At 43.1% G+C, this 22457-nt stretch overlaps 1 protein-coding gene across 8 annotated transcripts in view; it reads left to right on the forward strand.

Moving 5' to 3' along the window:
• Positions 1-22457, forward strand: part of bnc2 (basonuclin zinc finger protein 2) — a 167345-nt gene that overhangs the window by 122143 nt on the left and 22745 nt on the right. For all 8 annotated transcript variants that reach the window (XM_086295505.1, XM_086295508.1, XM_086295504.1 and 5 more), the window contains 2 exons: positions 1310-1412; positions 3222-3457. In XM_086295505.1, coding sequence (XP_086151631.1) covers positions 1310-1412; positions 3222-3457 — 339 coding nt within the window. The remainder of the gene's footprint in view (positions 1-1309; positions 1413-3221; positions 3458-22457) is intronic.

A 22457-nucleotide genomic window follows, 5' to 3' on the forward strand; every position in this document is an offset into this window, starting at 1 on the left:
GAATATCCTCAGCATTTCGGCACAGACCCGCCGCCATACTGAATGTAAAATATTTTATTCTATTTATATTAACTTGTAAACTCTGTAAATATAAAATGTGCAGAATTTGTGAAGCAGTGAGAAGATTTCTGATCTGCACTTGCAGTTCAATGGATGATGGTAATGAGTCTGAGAGACTAAACGAGGTAATGCATTTACCGCAATGAAATCTCAAAACTATTAGACTATCGCATAATGATTATTTAGCCCTTAATCATTATTATTATTATTATTCTTACTTTTTTTATGCATCACCAGCATAAACAGTGACTGCCTCATGGAGTAGGAAGCTATCAACTTGCACACAACAGCCAACATTACATTAAAGTAAAAAAATAAAATAAAATACATATTTGATTAAAAACAAAGAAAACTTTGGATGTCATGAGTGTTTTCTTCCCATAAGACATTTTGCTGCACTGATCCTCCTACAGCTTTTGATTCCCCTCAGGCAGTTTAGGTTGGTGTTAGGATCTTTATTCATCATTTCATATAGATAATGTAAAAAAAAATGTCTGATAAACACAAGGCTGACAATTCCTATTAAAGATTCTTATTTCTAATTCATTTTCTTGCCTTCTTGCTTCCCCGTGCCAGCCTGACATTTACAGCTTGCAGCTGTTGTACTCTTCTGGGTGATGAAGTTGCATTCATTTATACAATTTTTGCGATATTGAACAATCAGACTCATATATGTGATCAAGTGAACACCTTTAAAATCTAACAGGACATTGTCTTGTCTGTTTTGTTTTGTTTTTTATGGGGAGGTTAAGCCTCAGAAGACGATGTGTTGCACTGCACTGAGTCGGCCTTGTCAAGTCTGGACACTTAACCTCTCCCTACTAAAAGCTTTCTGGGGTCAGACTAAGTGCAACTCCAGTGTTGAGTAATGGAGCCTCAGTCAAAACACGTTACATTTCTATGTTTTCAGGAAGCAAAGCCCTTTGTTGGGTCACGTGATCTCCGGATTCTTACTGTATACGGAGAGGCGGAGTCGCACTATGGAATCAAAAAGTAGTTGGATATGTAGGATCCGGTCTTTATCTCGCTGTTGTCACATTTTAAAGAAACAGTCAAAGCATTATGTTCAGTATGTGATGAGCTTTGAGCTTTTGCTGACCTGCAGCAGTCTTCTTAAACTTCTTTCTTTTTTTTTCAGTTCACGGCTGTTAGCTGAAAGCTGCTCTCTGTTAGTCTTGCTCCATTATCTCTCCTTTTTACCCAAACTGTAATTGATTTGGATTTCTTCTTTTCTTGTGTGTTTCCACAGGCCATTCGCTGCACACTGGTGAACTGCACGTGTGAGTGTTTCCAGCCAGGGAAGATTCACCTACGAACATGTGACCAGTGCAAACATGGCTGGGTAGCTCATGGTGAGAAAATCACATGACCATAAATCATTAAGGTTGTTGTTGTATCTACCAAAATTAGTTATTGAAATAATGAATAGATTCATCCTTTAGGGTTTTCATAAAACTACTTTATGTTTCTATATAGCTGGGCTCTATATAGAAATTATCACAGTACAACTAATATTATCTGTGTTCTGTTAACTTTACTAAAACTGTACTAAAATCCAAAAGATTTTTGCTAATTTTCCACAGTAAAAGTAACTTTGCAGTTCGTTTGCTTCTGATTTTTTTGTTTGTTTGTTTTTTTTGCTTTCAAAGAGTCTTGTTTTTGCATCTTAGATCAAAAAAAAGAAAGAAAAACTCTACAGCCGCAAGAGAGATAGAGTAGCAAGAGACCACACCTTATGAGTTTTTCAAGCGGGTAAAAGAAAAAGGGAGAGGAGGCAAGAAAGTACAAAGAGAAGAAGGAGGGTGTGGGGGGGGTGAAGATAAAAGAAAACACCTGTTTGGCTTGCGTCTGCAGAAGCGCAGGCCATGGGCCCTTCAGCAGATCGCACAGGACCCCATTGACTATTTTTTAATCTCTCCCTCTGAACTGTCAAGCACCCATCTCTCCTCTCCCCCACTTTTCATTTCATGTCGGCATTGGCAGGGACTCTGACAAGTAGTTCTTCATTTTTTATTATGTTCGTGTCTGGCTGTGCTGTGTTGTCAGGCAAAGCCCTCGTCAGCAGGAAAAAAAAAAAAAAACGTCCCGGGATCAGAGAGAGACCCAACCAGGTGTCACCCAGACAGGCGGGGAAAGAGGGGTGGGAGAAGGAGGGGGGGTTAGGAAAGAGAGAGGGACTGAGAAAGAGGAGAAGAGATAAAGAGTTCACCAGGTGTCACCCAGGCAGGGAGCAGGAAGAGGTGAGTGAGCCGGCAACAGTGGGGGTATTGACAAACCTATACTGTAACTTGCACTGACTGTTAACCTTTACGAGCTGCTGTGACAGAGAGCAACTTTTTGCCCCCATTTTTGCCCCTCAGGGGAGTGCAACCAACAAGCTGTCGCAGGTTATTGCTGAAATTTGCTGGTAGCTGCATGTAGATGCAGGGCTCCTCAGCATGTTTTTCTTTAGTAAACAGTAGACATATCATTTATAATTATGTAATACCAACAATTCGTATAGTCTGCTTTTTTTTTGTAATACTTCCATTAATATGAAAAAACAGCATAAAAAGTCAATGCAAAATTTTATTTGCAAGACATTTATGAATATGTCTTGCAAAAACAAAACAAAACAGGATAACCACTGACTTAATTATGTCCCTCCTGCTTCTTGTCATCTTTAAATGTCCAACACAGTAGAAAGAAATCCTATGTTACCCTTTAACCCCTATGACATGCACCCAGTAACCATGCAACTTTGGCTCCGTTGCTTCTGAATAATAATAAGTGAGCCAAAAGGTGTTAAGGTTAGAGGCAAAACGTGGTGAAACTGGGGTGACACATCAAGACAAAAGAGGCAAATAAAAACAAAGGTGCAAGGACAGCGTAAATGTGAAAGAGCCAGACATTATAGATTCAATGGAATAAATGGCTGATAATAGCGTTAATGCCACTGCTTTTATCTGATAGATATGTTATTATCAGCTAGTGCTGACTACGCAGTAGCCTAAGAGGAAAGATTTGAGATGGGAGAGAAACTTGATAGTCATTAACTGTGCATGTGTGTGTGTGTGTGTGTGTGTGTATCTGTGTGCGTGTGTGTGTGCATGTGTGCATGTGTGTGTGTGTGTGTGCATTTTCTTTTCTTTCTCCCTTACTCTGCCGGGTCGCTCATGCAGCTCTGGACAAGCTCAGCACCCAGCATCTCTACCACCCGACCCAGGTGGAGATCGTTCAGTCCAATGTAGTGTTTGACATCAGTAGCCTGATGCTGTACGGCACCCAGGCGGTACCTGTCAGGCTCAAGATCCTTCTCGACCGCCTTTTCTCCGTGCTCAAGCAGGAGGAGGTGCTGCACATCCTGCATGGCTTGGGCTGGACCCTCCGAGACTACGTCAGGGGCTACATACTGCAGGTCAGTGACCGGCTTATATGCTATAGTGTCACACACAAAGCATTCATATGGATTTAGTGTAAAGTCCAGATACTATATATTAGTATTTACTCTCCTCGTACACACCGATTTGTCCTTGCAAAAGGTTTCTATTTGCCTACAATTTTCCATAATGTTTTTAAAGTGGCTCTTATCATCCGTGGTGATCATTACCATCAGTTCCAAATCTGTCTAAGATTTCTCCTGACATTGCAGTTATTTTCAATTTTAGTGAACAAAAGCACAGCTTTGACAATCTCGGCCACTTCAGTCCCATTGTCCATCCATTTTCTTCCCATTTTCCCTGCTGTTATCTTCTACTTCAGTGTGCCCCCTTTTTCCTGCTCTGTCAACACTATGCCCCTCTTCTGGAAAAATGGAAGGGATTTTTTTAGGGAGGCAAAAAGAAAAAGAAAATAAAATGTAGAGAAAAATGTCACGCCATCAAGCTATAAAACCGCTGTAGCACGTTTCCTCTCTCTATCCATCCCTCCCTTCACCCTCCCCTCCCAGATAATTGCAGTCAGACACATTTCTCAATCAAAGGTACAGAGGTTTTGGTGTTGAAACCCAAACCAAAGTGTTCCTGAATGAATTAGTTAAGAGCAAGTGAACATGTGCATGTGGTTAGCTGTGTGTCTGTGTGTGCGTATGTGTGCACATGCATATATGGTTTGGTCTTCCAAGAGTGTAAGTGGAACAGCATGATCAGGACAAAGTGGTTTGTATGTGGAAACAGCCTCTGTGTGTAACGAGCTCACCAGTTCAGTTAGTTTCTTTAGGACACACACAAATACACATGCAAAAAATAACAATCCGGCAGTCTTACGATACTCCCAATCTGTACGTTACAGGAAGGACGTACAGCCTGGCAATATTATGATAATAAAATAAAACTAAATCTAATAGAATGATTTTGATTTTTTTTAAACTAAAAAAACATGTTTATTGACTGTCATATTTAATACAAAATAAACACCAGCGCCTGTACTAGTTATTATTAAGTCAGTTTTCATTTATATTGAGAATTGACCCTATTAAATAATATAAACAAGCATCAAAGTGCCACATTTGAGAAGTTAAAAAAAACAACTAGATTTTTGAGATTTTTGCTCCATTGAATAACAGCAATTAATTTTGCGGCTGCGTCAGCTTGAAAATCCCCTTGCGCCTTTTCATCGTTCTAACCCGACGTTTTCCCTGAGAAACCTGACTCAATGCGTTAAGTCTGCAGTGTGAGAAAGCCTTGCATTGAGCAACCACTGGAGCGCTGGTGCTTCCCATAGTTGTAGCCTCTGTGTTTTTATCAGCTGGTTCTAATAGTCAGCTGGTGGGATCACTGTTGCTCAACTGCTCAGCCTCATGTCACGCTACTGACTAAATCCTCTAGATCTCCTCGGAAGGGCTTCAAAGGGGCCGCGGCCACAGAGAAGCAGCCAGTCACTTAAGGACAGTAAGTAGTCATTGTACGGCCCTATTAGCCCGTAAGTAGCTATGAAATTCAATCATCTTCACCGAGCCTCCGGGCGACGCCTTATGTCAGGGGCGTGTTTCCCACCGCTGCATCGCACTAAATGAGAGATAAAAATGAGACGAACTTTATTGCAGATGATAGATAATAAGTTGTCTTTTTTTTATACTCGTGTCAGGGGACATTATTCGATGATAAATTACTTTAGCGTAATCCTGGCAGTCTGGCTTTCAAAGGGTTGCTTGTACTGATGTAGGATTTGAACGAAGGTGCTGAGGCCACAGGAGTAACGGAATTAATTTTTATTTCAATAAGATATGATATAAATTACTGCCATTACCAAGAAGATGCGTGCATGATTTCGGAACTAGTATGATGTAACGAAGCCTCTCGTCAACGCACATTTTACAGCGTGTTTGAAGGTCGTCAGCAGTGGACTGCTTTTATTTAAACTTGCTTATTCTGCCTTTATTATTTCCAGTAGGAACTGACGATTGTCCCAGTAGGTTGAGTATGATCACAGCGAGCGAGCCAAACACCTACATACCTTACGCACAGTATACATTGATGTACAAAAATAAACATCAGCAATCATTCATGTGTTGTTCATTCATATCAGAAGCATCGGTGGATGCTTCTGCATAAGAACGTTTGGGTTAACTACCGTGATTACAGCCTCTCAAATCAAGACTTGATTACCCTGCAGGGCAGACTCGTTTACTTTACAGTAAAGGAATATTATAAATAGTGTTTTATTTCAACTTAACTGTATAAATAAACCTTAACGTCTCAGGCATTCAGTTCATTTAAACTCTATATTTTACCCATGATAAAAACTCAGCAACTTATCAAATGGTGTTTCTGTCTTTCTTTCTTTCTTTTATTTTTTTTATAGGCTGACATTGAATAACCTTAAAATGTCTGTGGAATCATCAAAATTGGAGCTAAGAGGTTTTCCACCAGAGAGTGATGGCTGATAGTTATGCACGTGTGCCTGTGGTGGGTTTTTTTTACCCTTTAAGCTGCTTTCCCTGCGATTTCTCCCATATTCCCCTGATTTCAGGTTCAATCCAAGGCAGTATGTGAACAACACAGACACATTTATTGGTTGCCAGGATCTTTTTTTTTTTTTTTTGCCCTTCATCTTGGCAGGACTTTTACCTTGTCCACTGCTCAGGCCTTCGTGCTTTTCTCCCTCCGTCCTCCCTCCTCTCCCATGGTTGCTTCCAGACAGACCCTCGGCCAATGTGCACCAGATGCCCCCACCCCTCCAAGACAACCGCCGCCGCTGCCGCCCCATCCCGCAGCCTGTCACTGCTCACTCCTCTGTTCGATACCGACAGATGGAATTGCTATCAGCGCTGGCTTCTCTCTGTCTCAGCCTCTGTCTCCCACACTCCCTGCTGTCTATTTTGTCTTCTTCTTTCTTATCCCATACCAAGTAAAAAAACAAGTAAAGAGAGAGAGAAAGACTGAGTGGAAATAGAGAGAGAGATAGAGCCTTTGCAGCCAACATGTGGGCTGAAGCCCAGGGTTTTCCTGAGCGACATTTTCAGTAATGTTCTGTCCTTGTAGAACATTGGGCTGCCTCCGCTTTTATGAGATGTGGTTTTCCTGACTCCACATAGCTTCCAGGAGACCCAGATGGAACCGCTAACAACCACCACCGCCACACAACCGCACATACTCTATACACACACACACACACACACACACACACACACACACACACACACACACACACACAAACAGCCTTACCCTAATTGCACGCACACTCAGAGGAATGCTTATTCAAACTATCGCACACACATACAGCCACAAAATCACACTCATCCACCCGAAAAGCTCTCCAACATGGGGCTTTGTTTCAGTGGCAGACGTCCATGCACGAGGATGTGTTTAATGTGAATTATGCTGTAAAACATCTTCGATTTTTTTCTATTGTTATTATTATTATTATTATTATTACTCACTTGGTAAATATGTTGCTTCCCCTGTGAGTCTTCACATCGAAGTTAGGTGTAGATTTTTGGGAGAAAAAAAAAAAAAAAAAGAACTGTAATGTTGTACATGTGTACTTACACATGTGGAATATGGGATGTAATTACATGGATTAGGGTGCAACAGTGTTTGTGTAAGGCAGGAAACCATTTCCAGTTGCAGGTGGGTCCTAAGGCCTCAGTGAAGGTACCACTCTGCTTCTCTATAGTGGTTTAGAAAGGTATTTACTGAGTTAGAGTCACATTTCAAAATTTCTGTCTCCTTTTTTTCTTGCCTTTCTCCCACTCCACTCCCCCTCCCGTCTTCTGTCTCTCACTCTGTCAACTGTGAAGGTCACCATATCTCTTGATCCTCGCCTGAGAAACTTCCATTTTAGGTAGTCAGGCTGTGCACAACAACATTTTTTGGACACAATCCCCTTCTCCATTCTCCTCCATACGGCACACTTGTAACCCCCATTTTCCTCCTGTCCTCCTGTCCTCCTCTCCACCCTCCATCACCTCCAAATGCCCCCCTCCCACCCCCTCTCAGAACCTGTTTTCTGTTATCACAACTTAATGCCTCACCCTGGGAGATGGACGGGGGAGAAAGCATTCTCCTAAGGTGGAAATTCTTATGTTCATATGGTTATGATTTGGTGGGGAGGTCAGGCTCGATTTTTGCTGGAAGGCTTATGGTTGGCTCTGTGCTGGCCGTACTGGGCTCCAGACACTTCAAAGACAGCCGGTGTACTGAATCAAGGTGATTCTTACCCCCTTTGTATGCACACACACACAGACACACACTTGTCCTCCCTAGGGCTCTTAAGGGTGTCTTCTTCCTTCTTATTCTCAATCACTCACCTCTTAGTAAGCTAGAGATAAAAGGATGCGATTTCAGATAAGAGGATCAGCCAGAGAAAGGTAGATCAGCATTATCAGTAAGGCATTAAAACCACACCATTTGATAACACAGCCAATTTTGCATGTTGAAAAATACTTTTCAACAAGAAACGTCCAGTCCGACACGCACCATGTGATAATATGCAATCGAAAAATTATGCAATGTTTGCAGAATCTGTAAACCTTTAAACTGTCCCTTTTCTCACAGCTTGAAGAGCTCGCAGCCAGCTCCTTATACAAGACCTGCCCATGCCAAATCCTCAGTCCCTCACTCTTGAATCCTTAGCCCGAGCCCTCAAATGAATTCAAGCTGGAGAAGAAAGGTTATGAGCAGGTTACATTGTATGCAGGAATTTGGGAAATAATTCCTCTTATATTGGATTTGGAAGGTAGTCTGAATTTTACCATAGATTCAACAAGGCCTCACAAGCTGCTGCACAAATTCAGAGGAAAAAAATGATATATAATGATATGAAACCAGTTTTTCTGCTTGGTTTTACATAGTTTAAGCCCATTTGACTGTGTCATGCAGTGAAGGTAGAAAAACAAGAATATTCTAGTGTTTCGTGTAGTGTGTCGTCTTTAACCAGTAGTCTGGCTGACTGAACGTGTTGGATTACTTGCATTTTAAAATATTTTCTGCTCATGTCTTTGTTTTGGCAGAATATTAGGGATATATTTTCGATATTTTTGCAGTGTGTCATGACAGAAAGGAGTTACCTGTAAGCATGACCTCAGTTGTGCCATGACATGACTCATTCACTGACCTGACATCATTTTCAAGCAATTACACCACATTACAAAAATCCCTAAGTGCATCAATTACATGCTTGTTGGCCATATGTAGACTTCAAAATATTATTTTAACTAAAACAGGGTGATCCAGTCTGTAATCAAATTCATAAATCAGGTATATTCAATGTCCAAATATGTGAGTGATGCATGTGTTTGAGTGTGCATGTCTGAGGAGATGGATCTAAAGGAATCTGATTGGGAAGGCAACATGCTGTGCAGGGCAAACATTGCAAGGGAAAATGATATGCTTAGCATACATGGTCAGGTCTAGGGGCTCCAATGGGATCCCAGTTGGGGTTTTTATCAAACCACACTCACAGGCACACACACGCACAAACACACACATACACACAAGGTATATCCCTCTCAAATCCCCATGATCAGCCTGACTTCAAAGTCTAGTAGCCAATGCTACAGCTTTATCTGAGACGCTGGTTTGATTCCCTGGCTCCATCTCTTCCCATGGACCCCACTCTAACACACACACCCTCCTTTCTACGAACTTTCAGCCTCTCTCTGAGAAAAGTAGCTATCGCTGTCCACTTGTCTCAAAGTGGAGAAAAGGGGCCACCGGTGCTTTTCTTCTTCCCTCCTAAGTTCCACCCGCATGTCATAATTAGAATAAAAAAGGAATATTCTGCCTATATTAATGGGCGCCCTCTTTCTCTTTATCCCCTCTGAACACATCGTTCCTCCTCCTCGGCGGTTTCATGTGATATGCGCTACACTGATCAGTGTAATGGGATCTCTGGTTCTCTCGCAGCGCATTTGCCTTTCTCTTTTTACCCAGTGTCCATGTCCCAGGAAACTACCCTCAATAGGTCCTCGCTGGAAGCCGAAGCATCCCAGGAGAGACTTCCACAGTCATCCATACGCCCTAATTGAAACTGGGGATCTACCAGGCTGTTATCAGGAATTTTTATTTACCTCAGCCAGCCTCTGTCCTCTTTACTTTTCAAAGGAGCCCATGTTATAATTACCTCCTCAAACAGAATCCCCCCTCTTTCTGTCAGCATCCCTCGCTGCATAGATCCTTTTCATAAGTTATAATATCCTGTCTTGCCTGCATTGGAAGGAGGAAATGGCTTCTGAATTCTGAAGTAGCTTTTCAGGGGGCTGGGGATGGCTTGTTGTTGCAGAGGGAAATTGAATTTTACTTCAAGGTCAGCGACACTAATGACGGTGTGGGAAGGTGTTGATCCCGTGTAGCACTGGTTTGTCTAGCAGCATCCCACTGTATCGATCCACATGAGATATTCCAGTCCTGCATTGATTGTCACACTGAATTGTTTAGGGAGTGCTGTGGAAATTACTTGTGTAGAATAAGCACTGACTGGGGACTTTTGTGGACAGAAAAATAGAGATTTCAGACTGAAAAGCACCGACAGAAGTAGAAGAAGTACAATCACGGCAATAATGGACAATACGTAAATTCTCAAACGATGAGAAACTATGATTTATCTGACGGTTCGTATGGCAGCTCAAAGTGGAAATGTCCCTTTAGAGGCTGAAATGTTCACAAATACTCACATCATACAGGTTTCCCTGAGAGTGAGAATTTTAACCAATCACTTTCATTTGCCTGCATTTTATATGCAAGATGGTTAGTTATGGGTAAATGCCCCACGGTGTGAGTGAATGTGTGTCACTTCCCCCACAAATGGAAACATTTAGACACTGAAGTGTGTCCTGAGGTGAGAGATGTAGAAGCTCTCACTCATAAAGTAGCGGGGAGGCGGCTTGTGGAGGAAATGAGCTAGGCAGACTGGTGGAGGGAAAGGAGTGTGACACACACATCGGAGGACCTCACACACACACACATGCCGGTGAACCACACACTGGAGAGTACTGTAGTTGTCCTTTGCACCATTTCTATCACCGTTTCATTTTTCACCAGTGGCCCCAGCTGTGTTTGACTTCCTGTATTTTCTACGTGATGCTGTGGTGTCATTGGCAGAGAGGACACAGCTTGCACTGTACCGCTGTGTTGTGCGGCACTGGTTAAAATGTTAACTGACCCCATCGTGAACCGACACCAGTGGTGAGACACCTGTGGAAGTTTGCCGCCGAATACAAAATAATGTGTGATGGTTTGCTGAAACAGAACAGACCCATTTGAGTTTAGACTTAAGTGACTGGTTTGTGCATTTTTGTAGGTCAGCACCTCACCAGCGTATTGTAAAGCCCTAATCCTTTCACTCTTTCTCTCTTTCTCTCTGATGCGTTTTGCCTGAGTGCCTTTATTAAGCAGGATGACCTGTCATGCAGGTGTGAGGAGAAGGCGATGACTCCCGTGCCCACCCCACATCCTCATTCTCTCTTCCTCCCTCTGCTACTGGTCTAAAGAAAGACACTGCCTCTCCAGCACCAATTGGTCTGGCTTCACTTCACATGAGACAGGAGAGGAGAAGTGGACAAAGGGTTTGAGGAAGGGTAGGGGAAGGAGGGGTTGGGGCTAGAGTGATGCTTCAGTGTGAGGGCAAATCTGTGCACTTCACTTTTAAGGAAGAAACTTTAAAGTCGAATTCCATCATAGGTCAATCCGTTTGTTTGCTTTTTGTTGTTAATGGCGATTGATATTAGCATGCATTTGAAGCTTAAAGACATTTTTTCTGTTTATTTATTTCTTTTTATTCCCAGCAATGCCAATAAACAATCAGCGCATTAAGTGGCGAGCAAATGGAATCAATTCATCCAGTTTTGCGCAGATGAGTGCAGAAAACGAGGCGTGAAGCAGCTGCTCTCTGTGTTTGGAGTCCCTAATTAGGAGCCCATTACAAAGCATCTCAGCATGGTGCTACCCTGATTGTTTATTAGAATTTCACTAAGGTGAAGGCGAGTGAGAGAGAGAGAAAAGGCGACTAATAATAGTAATAAATGGCTAATAAATGTATACCTAACAGAGAGCGAGAGACACACACACACGCAGCCTTGGTGAATGCCAGCCCCTGGGCTGCCTACAAAACTACTCTTGTAAAAAGTGAGGGAAAAAAAATTAAAATCTCTTGCAGCACTGTGAATATGCTTGGCTCAGTCCTCTTAAAGTCTGTCTTATTAAATGGGTAAGTGGCTGAGTGCTGGGACCACCAAGTGAGCTGTGCTGTCACTGGCACACTGCTCTCTGTGGGCTGAGTGCTGCAGACACAGACAGGATATGATACACGGTCACCAAAAATACTGGTTTTAATCACGATGATACATCAGTTCCTGGCCCTCACAGCTCACCAGTGGCATTGCTAAGTCTTTTCTAGTTCCGGATTTAAAAAAAAAAAAAAAAAATTAATATATATATATACACATATATATTTTAGTTAAAGATGCACATCTAAGGTACTGGCTCCCACAACTCTGGCTTGAAAGTGTGCACATTGGAAGGTAAAGGTTGTAATCAACAAAGACAACTGGGCTCTGAGAAGGGGGAGGATCAATAGACTGCTACAGGTGACTGACCTCAGTGAGCACAGACACACGCATGCCAGATCACCCAAAAAAACCCAAAAACATTATTCAGGCGTAGGCACCAGTGAGTTCTTGTGGTTTGCGCTCCTCTGTGTTTTTCTGCCTAATCTTTTGCTCTGTGTGAGTGTGTGTGTGTGAGTGTGTGCACTCTCAAACCCACCAATATTACTCTCTCATCTTCAAGATCCAAGGCTCAGTGCCAGGTGGTGCTTTGGTGCCAGGCACTGCCTTATCACTTTCCCCCAGTACACATACACACACACTTACATTCTTACTTAAATGTGCACTTTAAACAAGCATGTTGCAAGAGTTTGTGCACGGGCACTCACACACACTTGGACATGATGATCTGCCCTTTACATAAACAAAGATAAGAGCAGGAACGCTCTGTGCAAGGCCCCAAGAGGCACAAAGCTATTACTGGGAGACCACAGTCGCGTGGCTATGTGCATGTGTGTGCAGTTATGTTTGTGTTTATGTACGGCCAGTTGCAGAGTAGAGCAGCTCAGTTTTGTGTCCCACCGCCATTCACCAGTGCTGCAGCACTAACCACTGCTAACTTTGTGATGGGAGACAGTGGTAGACGGAGGTGTTAATCTTCTCTTTGAGTTGCTGTCAAGATCTTTGCCACCAGCCGACAATATAATCACAGCAAGACGGTGAAAAATGTGCCAAAGGGGTCTGACAATTTGACAATGACTTTGTCAGCAGCAGTGCCTCGCATTAGTGATTGAATCACACCTTTGTCTAGCAGCAAGGCCTACTTAGGTATGGGGTGTGCTTTCTACATCTTGATCCCTGACAAAAATCCAGCCCGTTGAGGTGACACAGTACAAAGCGTTTTTACTACTTTGCCAAGCTGACAAACCTAATTACTGTGGTAAAGTTCCAGGGATCAGTCCTAGATCAAGTCTCCTTAGTACTGTGAGCTGCACACCCAGTGTCCCTCAGGAAAGGCATATCTCAAGATTCCACTGATTTGCAGGATTCCTAAGCTTAAACACTGAGCATGTCACTGAAATTCCCATAGCTTTAACTTTACAGGTTTAGCTGTTACAGGGTAAATGGACTGGTTCTTATATAGCGCTTTTCCACTCTTCTGAGCACTCAAAGCGCTTTACACAACTTGTGCATTCACCCATTCACACCCATTCGCACAAGCACAACTGACATTCACACACGTTCATACTCCGATGAATGCATCGGAGAGCAATTTCGGGTTAGTATCTTGCCCAAGGATATTTGGCATGCAGACTAGGGGAAGCCGGGAATCGAACCACCAACCTTCCGATCAGTAGATGACCTGCTCTACCATCTGAGCTACAGCCACCTGAGCTACAGGGTAGGAAATGTCTGGTTTGCTTTTTGAGTTAGGCAAAATCTCTTTTGTCTATTTGTTATGCAGACTGCTGTAAAGGTTGAGGACCTCCGAGACTTAAATGTTTGTATCAAGGATATCTTATGGGATATGAAAAAAGCATATTGTGGCCTTTTTTTCCAACACAGTATGATTTGAGAGCTAAAAATAGACAGTTCCAGGCACCGTTTCTGGCTGAGCGTCAGAAGCTCACCCTTGTGCAGCAGTGGAATGAATTCCTCGGTATTATGACCACATCAGTTGCTTCAGCTCTTTGAAATAAATGCAGCACACAGTCCCTTTTTTTTTTTTTTTTTTTGCTGTTATCAGAGCGTCAGCCCAGCCACCTTCTCCCTTTATGGTCATGTTTTGCTAATCTTGCTACTGGCCTGCATGTTTTAAGTTGAAACAGGTGCTGCAGTTAGAACACAATCTTGTATTATTGCAAGCACCTCAGCGCATACTCCTACAAAAGCTGTGTTTTCTTTGCAGATTCCTTTCTTGGCCATGACGCCGGCACCTTGTTTCAGATGAGTTAGAGACTGAAAGAAAGGGGAACATTAAAGTTGGTTTGATATGGGTGACATTTAATATATCGACTTGCTAGGGGTTAGATATACTCGTCAGTGCTCCAGAAAGCATCCATGTGCTCACACTAAACCAGTCAAGACTAAAGTCACGTCCAGTGTGAGTCACAGCTCATCATTTCTTTCTTTCTTTCTTTTCCCCCTCTATCCGCTGTGTGCGTGTTAGCAGGTAGGTGAGTGTTACTGTCTGCCTTAAAATCAAAGAGATATAAAGTAGCCTAAAAATCAATCTGGCACAAGACCCAGCGAAGGTTTCGGCTTTGGTCCCCTCAGCCACCCTCCTCTCTCTTGCCTTTTCTTCCATTTTTATGTCTTAGGATAGAGAGATTAAAGGGAGGGCATGTCTCAACCCTGAAGAACTACCATCAGTCAAAGATGAGCAGTGCCAAGCTCCTCTCTGTCTCCTCTTTCTCTGTCTCTCTATCTGTTGAATACACAGCTTCCCCTGGCGCTCTTTGGCCCCTCTCTTCATCCATAGCCCACTCGCACACACATCACACCCATGATTTACTGTCATAAACTCTCATCTGTGTGCCTTTATGCATGGATGTGAGTCAGTCTGTGTGCATGTGTGTGTACATATGTGATCTTTGCATGGCAGCAGCCACATCAAATACACTAAAGAAGCACTCCTCTGAGACATTACCCCATCCATTCACATCCCCCCACAGTGATTCCAATGCAGCAAAAAAATAAAATAAAAGTCAAACATTTCAAAACCTGAAAAAAATAATAAATAAAAGAAAAGGCAGACTACATCTGGCACAATGTCTGCACTTAAGTTTTCCAAGTATGTGTCTGGGGAGGAGATCTAGTGGGACGGAGCCCGAGTCGGCTTGGAAGCAGTAGAAACGGATGTCACACTGGAAATTTATATAGTGCGGTTCAGGGAGCAACGGCTGTAAATTGACAAGTGATGCTTTTGAGCAGCGTTACCCGTCTGCTTTCTTTTCTCTCATCTTCTATCTTTTTTCCACCCATCTTTTCTTCTTTTAGCATAGCTGTTACCTTTTTACATCTGTGCACGCCCTGAGTGTTATTGTTAACCGGTGAGAGACAAAAACACACCAAAAGGGTAAAGGGGGGGTGGGCTCTGTGCATAGCCGTGGGGGAAAATTACCTGTATTCCCAGCGTGACATGAAGTCATGACAGACAAAGGCACATCTGAAGCAATCATCTGATCAGAAAAGACGGGGAGCTGTAATACAACAATATGAAAACAAAGTCGCCATGGGAACCTGAAAATGTCAGAAAAAATGTGCTTTAAAAAAATCTGATCAGCTTTAACTACAATTCCTGTCATTTCCTTCTGGAAATTGTTTAATGTGGCCCACACTCTGGGTGTGTGTATGCATCTGTGAACCGACACGTGTGTATACATCTGTGCTAATGTTTGATTGTGCCATTCTACTGTATAAATGTCGCTAATGGCAGCACTCTTCTTCAATAATGCAAGACCTTTTCTCTGTCCCTCCTCCACATCGCATCATGTTTGGAGTGACAGCCAGCGTCCCCTTTCCGCTCAGGCCAACTAAACACGCAGTAACAATTAGAAGACTAGAACACGGGAGGAGGACATTACACTGAAACAGATATACAAAAAGAAGAAACACAACTTACAAATTTGTAGTAATTTGTCAAATTAAGAATTTTTTGGGGGGAAGAGGGGGAGTGAGTTAAACAAGAGCCTCAAGACAAAGACCAGTCATGTTGTTGTGATTCACCAAATTGAAGATTTGATTTGGCCAACATTTTATTCTTCCCTTCCTGAGAGAATAACCATGCATTACACTACAAAAAAAGTCATTTCAAAATAAAACTCCTTAGTTTTTATAGACCTTTACAACGTAAAAGCACAGGTCTGAGCATTTGTCTTACTAAAATAAAAAATATCCTGGTCACAAAATAACAGACACAAACAAAACACTAACATAAAAGTGTTCTAATACTACACAATGTGTTGCAGGAGTTTGAGGAGGACCGCAGAGCTGCAGTTAGCCAAGTACTCCCCAGTTTGACAGTTACAGATTTCAAATGAACATTTTATTAACTGAAAATAATTTTCTATTTTCAAATATAAAAATCCACGAAAATCTTTCTGTGAGCAGCAGTCTTCCTGGTCACACTGCCTTATGGTGCGAGCCAGAGCGAAGTCTGCCTGGAAAATGTTCAGCCACAGCATCTGGTAGATTGTGATTTTCATTCACTAACAACGACACACACCAATTGAGAACAGACAGATGCCAAGACGACCGTGCAGCTCTGTTTTGCTTTGGGAACATGCTGTCACATCTTGGCCTTCCAGAAAAAGAAAAAAATGGGCAGAAGCATCACCTGGGCGCAGACACGCGACCTCTCTCGCAGTCGCTCCCGTGCACACGCACGTGAAATGTCACAGGCCTGAACGTCAGTGCGGGTGCCAAGAGGATGATGCCCCCTCAGGGTGACAGCTTGATAAGAAGGCTGAATTATACTGTAGCACCCGTGCAGCATGACATGAGTTACTTGCCACCCCTACCTTCTCTCTTCCGCTCTCTCTCTCTCACCCCTCTCATTAACCTCCAGTCTGATTGCCCCCAGGACTCCCTTGTGCTAATTAGAGGGGGAAATATGTCTACGATGCATGCGCCCTGTACAAACGCGAGCGCACAGTTTTGCGCAGCTGACAGAAAGGCTGCTGTAAAGTGTAGGTGTGAGAATCAAAGGCTCGTCTGCTATTGTTTCATGTATGTTCTGAAAGTGTTGGCAACCGCAGGGTTAACCCCAGCAGGTGACGGTTAGCAGCACTGTTGATCCCCCTTTTTTCTCTTTTTACACAGACAGCCTTCATCTCTGGAGTGCTCACTTCTTGATTTAGCTGCGCTTGTCTCAACATGACACAATTAGGGATGAAAGGGATATGAAACTGTGAATTGATCATTTTCACCCTGTCAGTCGCTCTCATTACAAAGGCCATTGCTACAGTACAAACAATTTAACAACAGTTTTTGATGACTAACTCAAATAAGATCTGCAAATTAAACGCACTCGGAAAACATATAATTAACGTAATTCCTGCATGTTTTAATGAGGATTGACCTGTGGTGGTGAGATACTCAGTAGGATGCAGATTATCTGATGGCTGGGGGAATCACTTCACACACACACACACACAGACAAAGGCTCACACAATGACTGTTCCCAGCTCCTTGGCGAATTAAAGCCTATTGACAGAGCGGCAGTGCGGCGTCCTCCGGCGCAGACGTTTCTAATAGCACTTTGACATCTCCATTTAGGAGTCCTTTTGTGTCCTAGGGAGCAATTTATGAATAACGAAAGGGCCTATTTTCTTCTTTTGTTTTACATGCTGTTAGGGACAAGCATGAGCTGACACAAACATGTTTTGGGAGTTGTACAGCAAATAGCCATTTGTACCTGGACTGGAGCTGGGGACAACTGGGGAAGGAATAAAAGAGTGGCCGGTATGGACCGAGAGAGGCGCGGGGGAGTGTGTGGAGCGGCCGGGTAAAAGGGAGGGTATATAAGAGCACTTGAGTGCCAGCATAGATGTAGTCACTTCTCCCTGTGGACAAAAACAGGCCCCTCTGCACCATGGCATGATTTTTCACTTTAGCAGGCAGCACTCAGTACTCCTCCTTCAGTCCTCCTCTTCTTTCTCCTCTTCTCTCAGTCCCTGCGTGCTTCAATGATTCCATCATTCCCTTTCATTCACTCTTGACTACAAGGGGCACGAGTGTGCGCTCTTGCACACACACACACAAACACACTTTGACCCATTTGCCCCCCCACCCGCCTTGGGTAGTAAATAATTCCATTGTGAGGGCCATTAGCGAGTATATCAAGGGTTAAGAGGGGAAATGCACAGGCAGTCAGATGGGCGATTAGACAATAAGAAGATGAAACGTCTACTATTGTTGTGTTGCTTATTGTTTCACAGAGCTCACATTAGACCTGTGGCTAATTCATAAGCTTAATGTCCTTTTATCTGCCCCCCTTTTTTTGTCAGCTACATGCTGCAATGATGAAGACATTTACACACACGCGTACACAGACACATACACACATTGTTTTGTAGTGCGACCTTATTCGCATATGGCAGCCGGTTTCTGCCAAAATCTAATGATGAACAGACCTGCTTCCCATCACCATGTAGAATTCAACATCCCTTCAGACTAAAGGAAACGTAAGCTCCAATTGTGTAAAGCACAGAGGACGGAGCCAAAACATGTCGTCTGTCCTCCTGCATTCCTGCGGCAAAACCATGCTGTTTCGCTTTAATGCTCTGCGTTCCCGCACGAGGATGAGGGCTTACAACAACGCCATATTAGTCAAAGACTGCACCTTACATGGCTACACCACAGTCTTTAAAAGTGACATAGCCCTTAAAGAATTAGTGTCACCAAGCCAGAAACCTCACTACAAAGACCGAGTCTGAACCCTACGGTGAATGTTAATTGTGTGTAGATGTGTGCTAGCGCATGACCCGCGTGTTTGTGTTTCTGTATCGCAGAAACGGCCTGCAGTGAATCCTATGCACATGAACTTGTAGACACACTAACTGGTCCTCTGAGCCTTTAGTTCAGCCACTGTCAGAGGGAGCCTTGTATTTTTCCACAGGCATGTCAGAGGATTACACAGTCCCTCTGCTGTTTCACTGACCTCCCCCTTACACACACACACACACACACACATCAAAGCAGCCCAGCGTATAGTGCCCAGCACTGAGGCACACTTGCCCATTCACTCAGCAGGCCGCTGGCACACACTCCACATCTGCCTGCAGGGATTGCCAATGGCAAGTATGGCCTCTGTGAGTGCATGTGTGTATAATGTGAGTTTGCTTACAAGGAAAACACAACATATGCTTTTTGTCTGCCGCATGTGTGAGAAGAGAGTGTTTACAACTAGTGATGCGACACATTTTGTGCAAGCAAGTGGAAGTGGAAAAAAAAAGAAAGAGGAAAAACCCCCAACTTTCTTTTGTTTTTTTCAAAGTGTCATATTGTAGCCATTTCAGCCGAACAAACAAACAAAAAAGAAGGCCTCAGTTTCTATTTCGTTGTAGTCTGCCAAAATATGGGGCTAGAAAACAAGCATTTATCATGGAGTGTAACACATTTATTCCAAAACCAGGTTCCAATCATTTTATTTAATAATCACAATGTTGCGTAAACAGGAAATTGTGTCTCTCTCTGAAAGCAGCATAAGGATCAGACAATTCCCAGCACTATTAACAATCAAACATGTGTTTATAATCACTAGTTTGCTATATAGGAGGGAAAATTGGATGCAGAAAGGTGTTTTGGACTCAGCCAAATAGGTACATACAGTATAAACAGGTACAGATTTATATGCAACATAAATTATTAAACACTGAGGCACATTGGCTGAGGGGAAGATAATATGTGAATAATCTCTGATCAATATATAGAGTTTAATGGTAACGTGGTTTCTAATTACGCCCCCATTTGACCACACACTCACCTCTTCGCCCACCTTTTTGTTTTCTTCGCCTTTCTAAGCTCTGCTCCCATCCCACTCTTCCCCTGTCAGCCGCTTTGGCCTACACACAGGGCAACTATGCGAGCACAATACAAATCAATGGGTTCACACATTAACACGCAGACACACAGCAGACAAGGTAAGCGCTCCAAGACCTCTAACCCAAAAACCTCTAGCCCTCCAGGTTGATCAATAGCCAGAAAAAAAGCATTAACGGCCCCTCGCACTCTTTCCATCTCTCTTATTCTACACTAATCACTTTCTCGATGTTGCCTCCCTCGCCCTTTCCCCCTTTCTTCTGGTGTAGGGAGGAAAGTTTATTTCCCAGAGCTCCTTAGAAATCCCAGAAGCCTGCATGCCCCCATCTCACCTCCAAGCCACAGCCAGACACCCAGTTAGACGCTATTACTATCGTCAGCTCCCCCCCCCGCTCCATCCCAACAAGACGCAGACAGAACCTGGACATTAGTTAATCCATTCTTATTGCATCTGGGTTCCTCTCACAGCCTTGTAATTCATATGGAGAGACATATTAGCGCGACATATTAGGTTGGCACAGGTCTACGAGGTGAGATGCTAGGCTGACACTAAATCGACTTAGCCGAAGCCTCACGGGATGTTGTAGGGCACTGCTGCTAGCTGACGACTAGGGCACGGTCTGCCTGTATTGAGTTTCAGTGATGGCTGTTTAGCTTGTAGTGCTACACGGGAAAGAGAGAGGGATGGGGAATGGAAGGTGCTCTGGCTCATTGCGTTTACTGACAGGAACCCTGTGGACCGCAAGGCTAAAGAGATCAATAGCATTGCACTGCACAGCACTACCAGACCAGGGCAGACCCAAACACAGGAAGATTGGATTACACTTAAATCAAGAGAAGCTTACGCCGTTATCAACACAGCACAAACACATTCAATTTGCACTTAAATTTTAGATAACTATTTAATTTTCTGATATGCTATCATATCCCATTTCTAAATGTTTTCTATGCAAATTTCTGCTGTATATTTGTGCAAAAACAAATGTGCAATCTGTCCCAACTTTTGATAGACACGCTCACAGGTTATCATTATTATTATTATTATTTTTTGGTCTGGCGATCCTGGAGCTGAGCCTCCAGGTGGTCCTATATCCCCTCTCTGAACAAACAAAACAGTGGTTTGCTCCACTTCCCTCATGTCACCGGGGCCACGTGCAGACATTGTCTGGCCCACCCGGCCTGCCAGGGATTTGCTGGGTCACAGAGTTGACATTTATTAAAGGAAGTAGCATGGAGAGTTACGGGGAGTTGACAGTCCTCTCATCACGTTGCACTGTAGAATTCAGAGACTTACGCGGTACACACCCGTCTCTGTTTTCAACAATGAAAGAAACAACGACTCCGTTAAGCACTGTATGACCCCCCTGAGAATGACAGCTTCCATTTCCCCTGAACAGTGCCACTGGGTTTAGAGTACAGGGTTTAGGGTATAAACCATTTTAAAAAGAGCCCAAACTTGCAGCTAAGTATAAAATATGTTTGATTAGAAGGCAAAAAAGGTCAAATCCTAAGAATACAAATAATGTGAAAATCTAAATTACTCTAAGTGGTCAGTATGAATGATGGTGAATGAATATTTGTGGGCCGCAAGGGGAAATGCAGAGTTTAGTGAACCATGAGGAACAATGAAAATCTAAAAAGGAGAAGTTGAGTGAAATTGATTGAGTGTGTTGAGGACCAGATGTGCTGTGGATGGATCAAACATCTGCTGGCTTTGAGTCCTGAATGCCCCCTCCCAATCATCCACCCGTTCTCTCCATGCTTCATGATAAACTTTCGCACTTTGCTATATGTAAGCTGACACATCTTTTAACTGTTTAGCTTCATCACGAGCACTAGAAATGAAAGTTATTCGCTTGAGGTGTGACACGGCATATATCCACAAACATGTATGGAGAATTTTTAAAAAAAAAAGAAAGAAAAGAAAAGAAGTGCGTTGAATTTTAGAGCGCATATTTGATTCTCTTTTTCTGTTATTGTTCTCCATTTTGTATGTTTTGATGGTCTAGAGCTTTTCTTGGTGTATAAGTTACAGTACAAAGAGGCAGCAGCAGATGGTAATGGTGTTTATTTTTGCAGTAAGTAATCACCATTCTGGAACTTATGACAGTAGACAGGCCCAGGGACCTGGAACCATTCCCCGTGAGACCTGAGCACCACTTCCTGTTGTACCCACATAATCGCAGACGCAGACATACACAATCATGCACACGCACAAAAAAACCTCCTCTGGGCCAATGGCTTTGTGAGCCCCTGGGCCACAGGGATAGATGTGCTCTGGCACATAGGTTGGGGTAGTGTAAATTACACTGCAGCCACACTGGCACCATTCACGTCCAAGATGAATGAGCCAAGTTACATGCCAGGCAACAATTCTAGTGAGGGAGTTTAAAAGAGGAAGACCGCGCCGTTTGCAAGTGGGGAGCATTTTACTTTGTCGGGGCGCTATTTCACTCGCAAAAACAATATTCTACACATACTTACAGACGTCCGTCATAATTACGGAAGTGCTACTAGTGTTTTCCACTCTCAGATACTTGCCTTTGACGTCTCATGTCATCTCACTCTAATAACAAAGCGCAGTTTTAAAATGTCTGTTTCGCTCACATGATTATTCAGTTTAACTGACAACCAAACAAATCAGCATACCACAACTACTTTCAGCCTTTTTTCTTCAGTTTACAAAATACATTTCTAAATGGTTTTCATTTTTAATTTGTGCGTTGATGCAGTCACTGTTCTCCCACTCACCCCTCAACTATACACACGTAAAAACAATGAAAAATATATTTTCAGTCTTGAAAAACTGTGACACCGCAAAAGACTTCAAATACAGATTTATACAGGAATACCCTGCAGAAGGCCCTCCGCTTTCTTCTTCTTCTTCTTT

The sequence above is a fragment of the Aulonocara sp. 'chitande type north' Nkhata Bay genome, linkage group LG6 (genome assembly GCF_057382095.1).
Source record: "Aulonocara sp. 'chitande type north' Nkhata Bay isolate Kocher_YH1m ecotype deep benthic linkage group LG6, A_spYH_male_GT1.1, whole genome shotgun sequence".
NCBI lineage: Eukaryota > Metazoa > Chordata > Actinopteri > Cichliformes > Cichlidae > Aulonocara > Aulonocara sp. 'chitande type north' Nkhata Bay.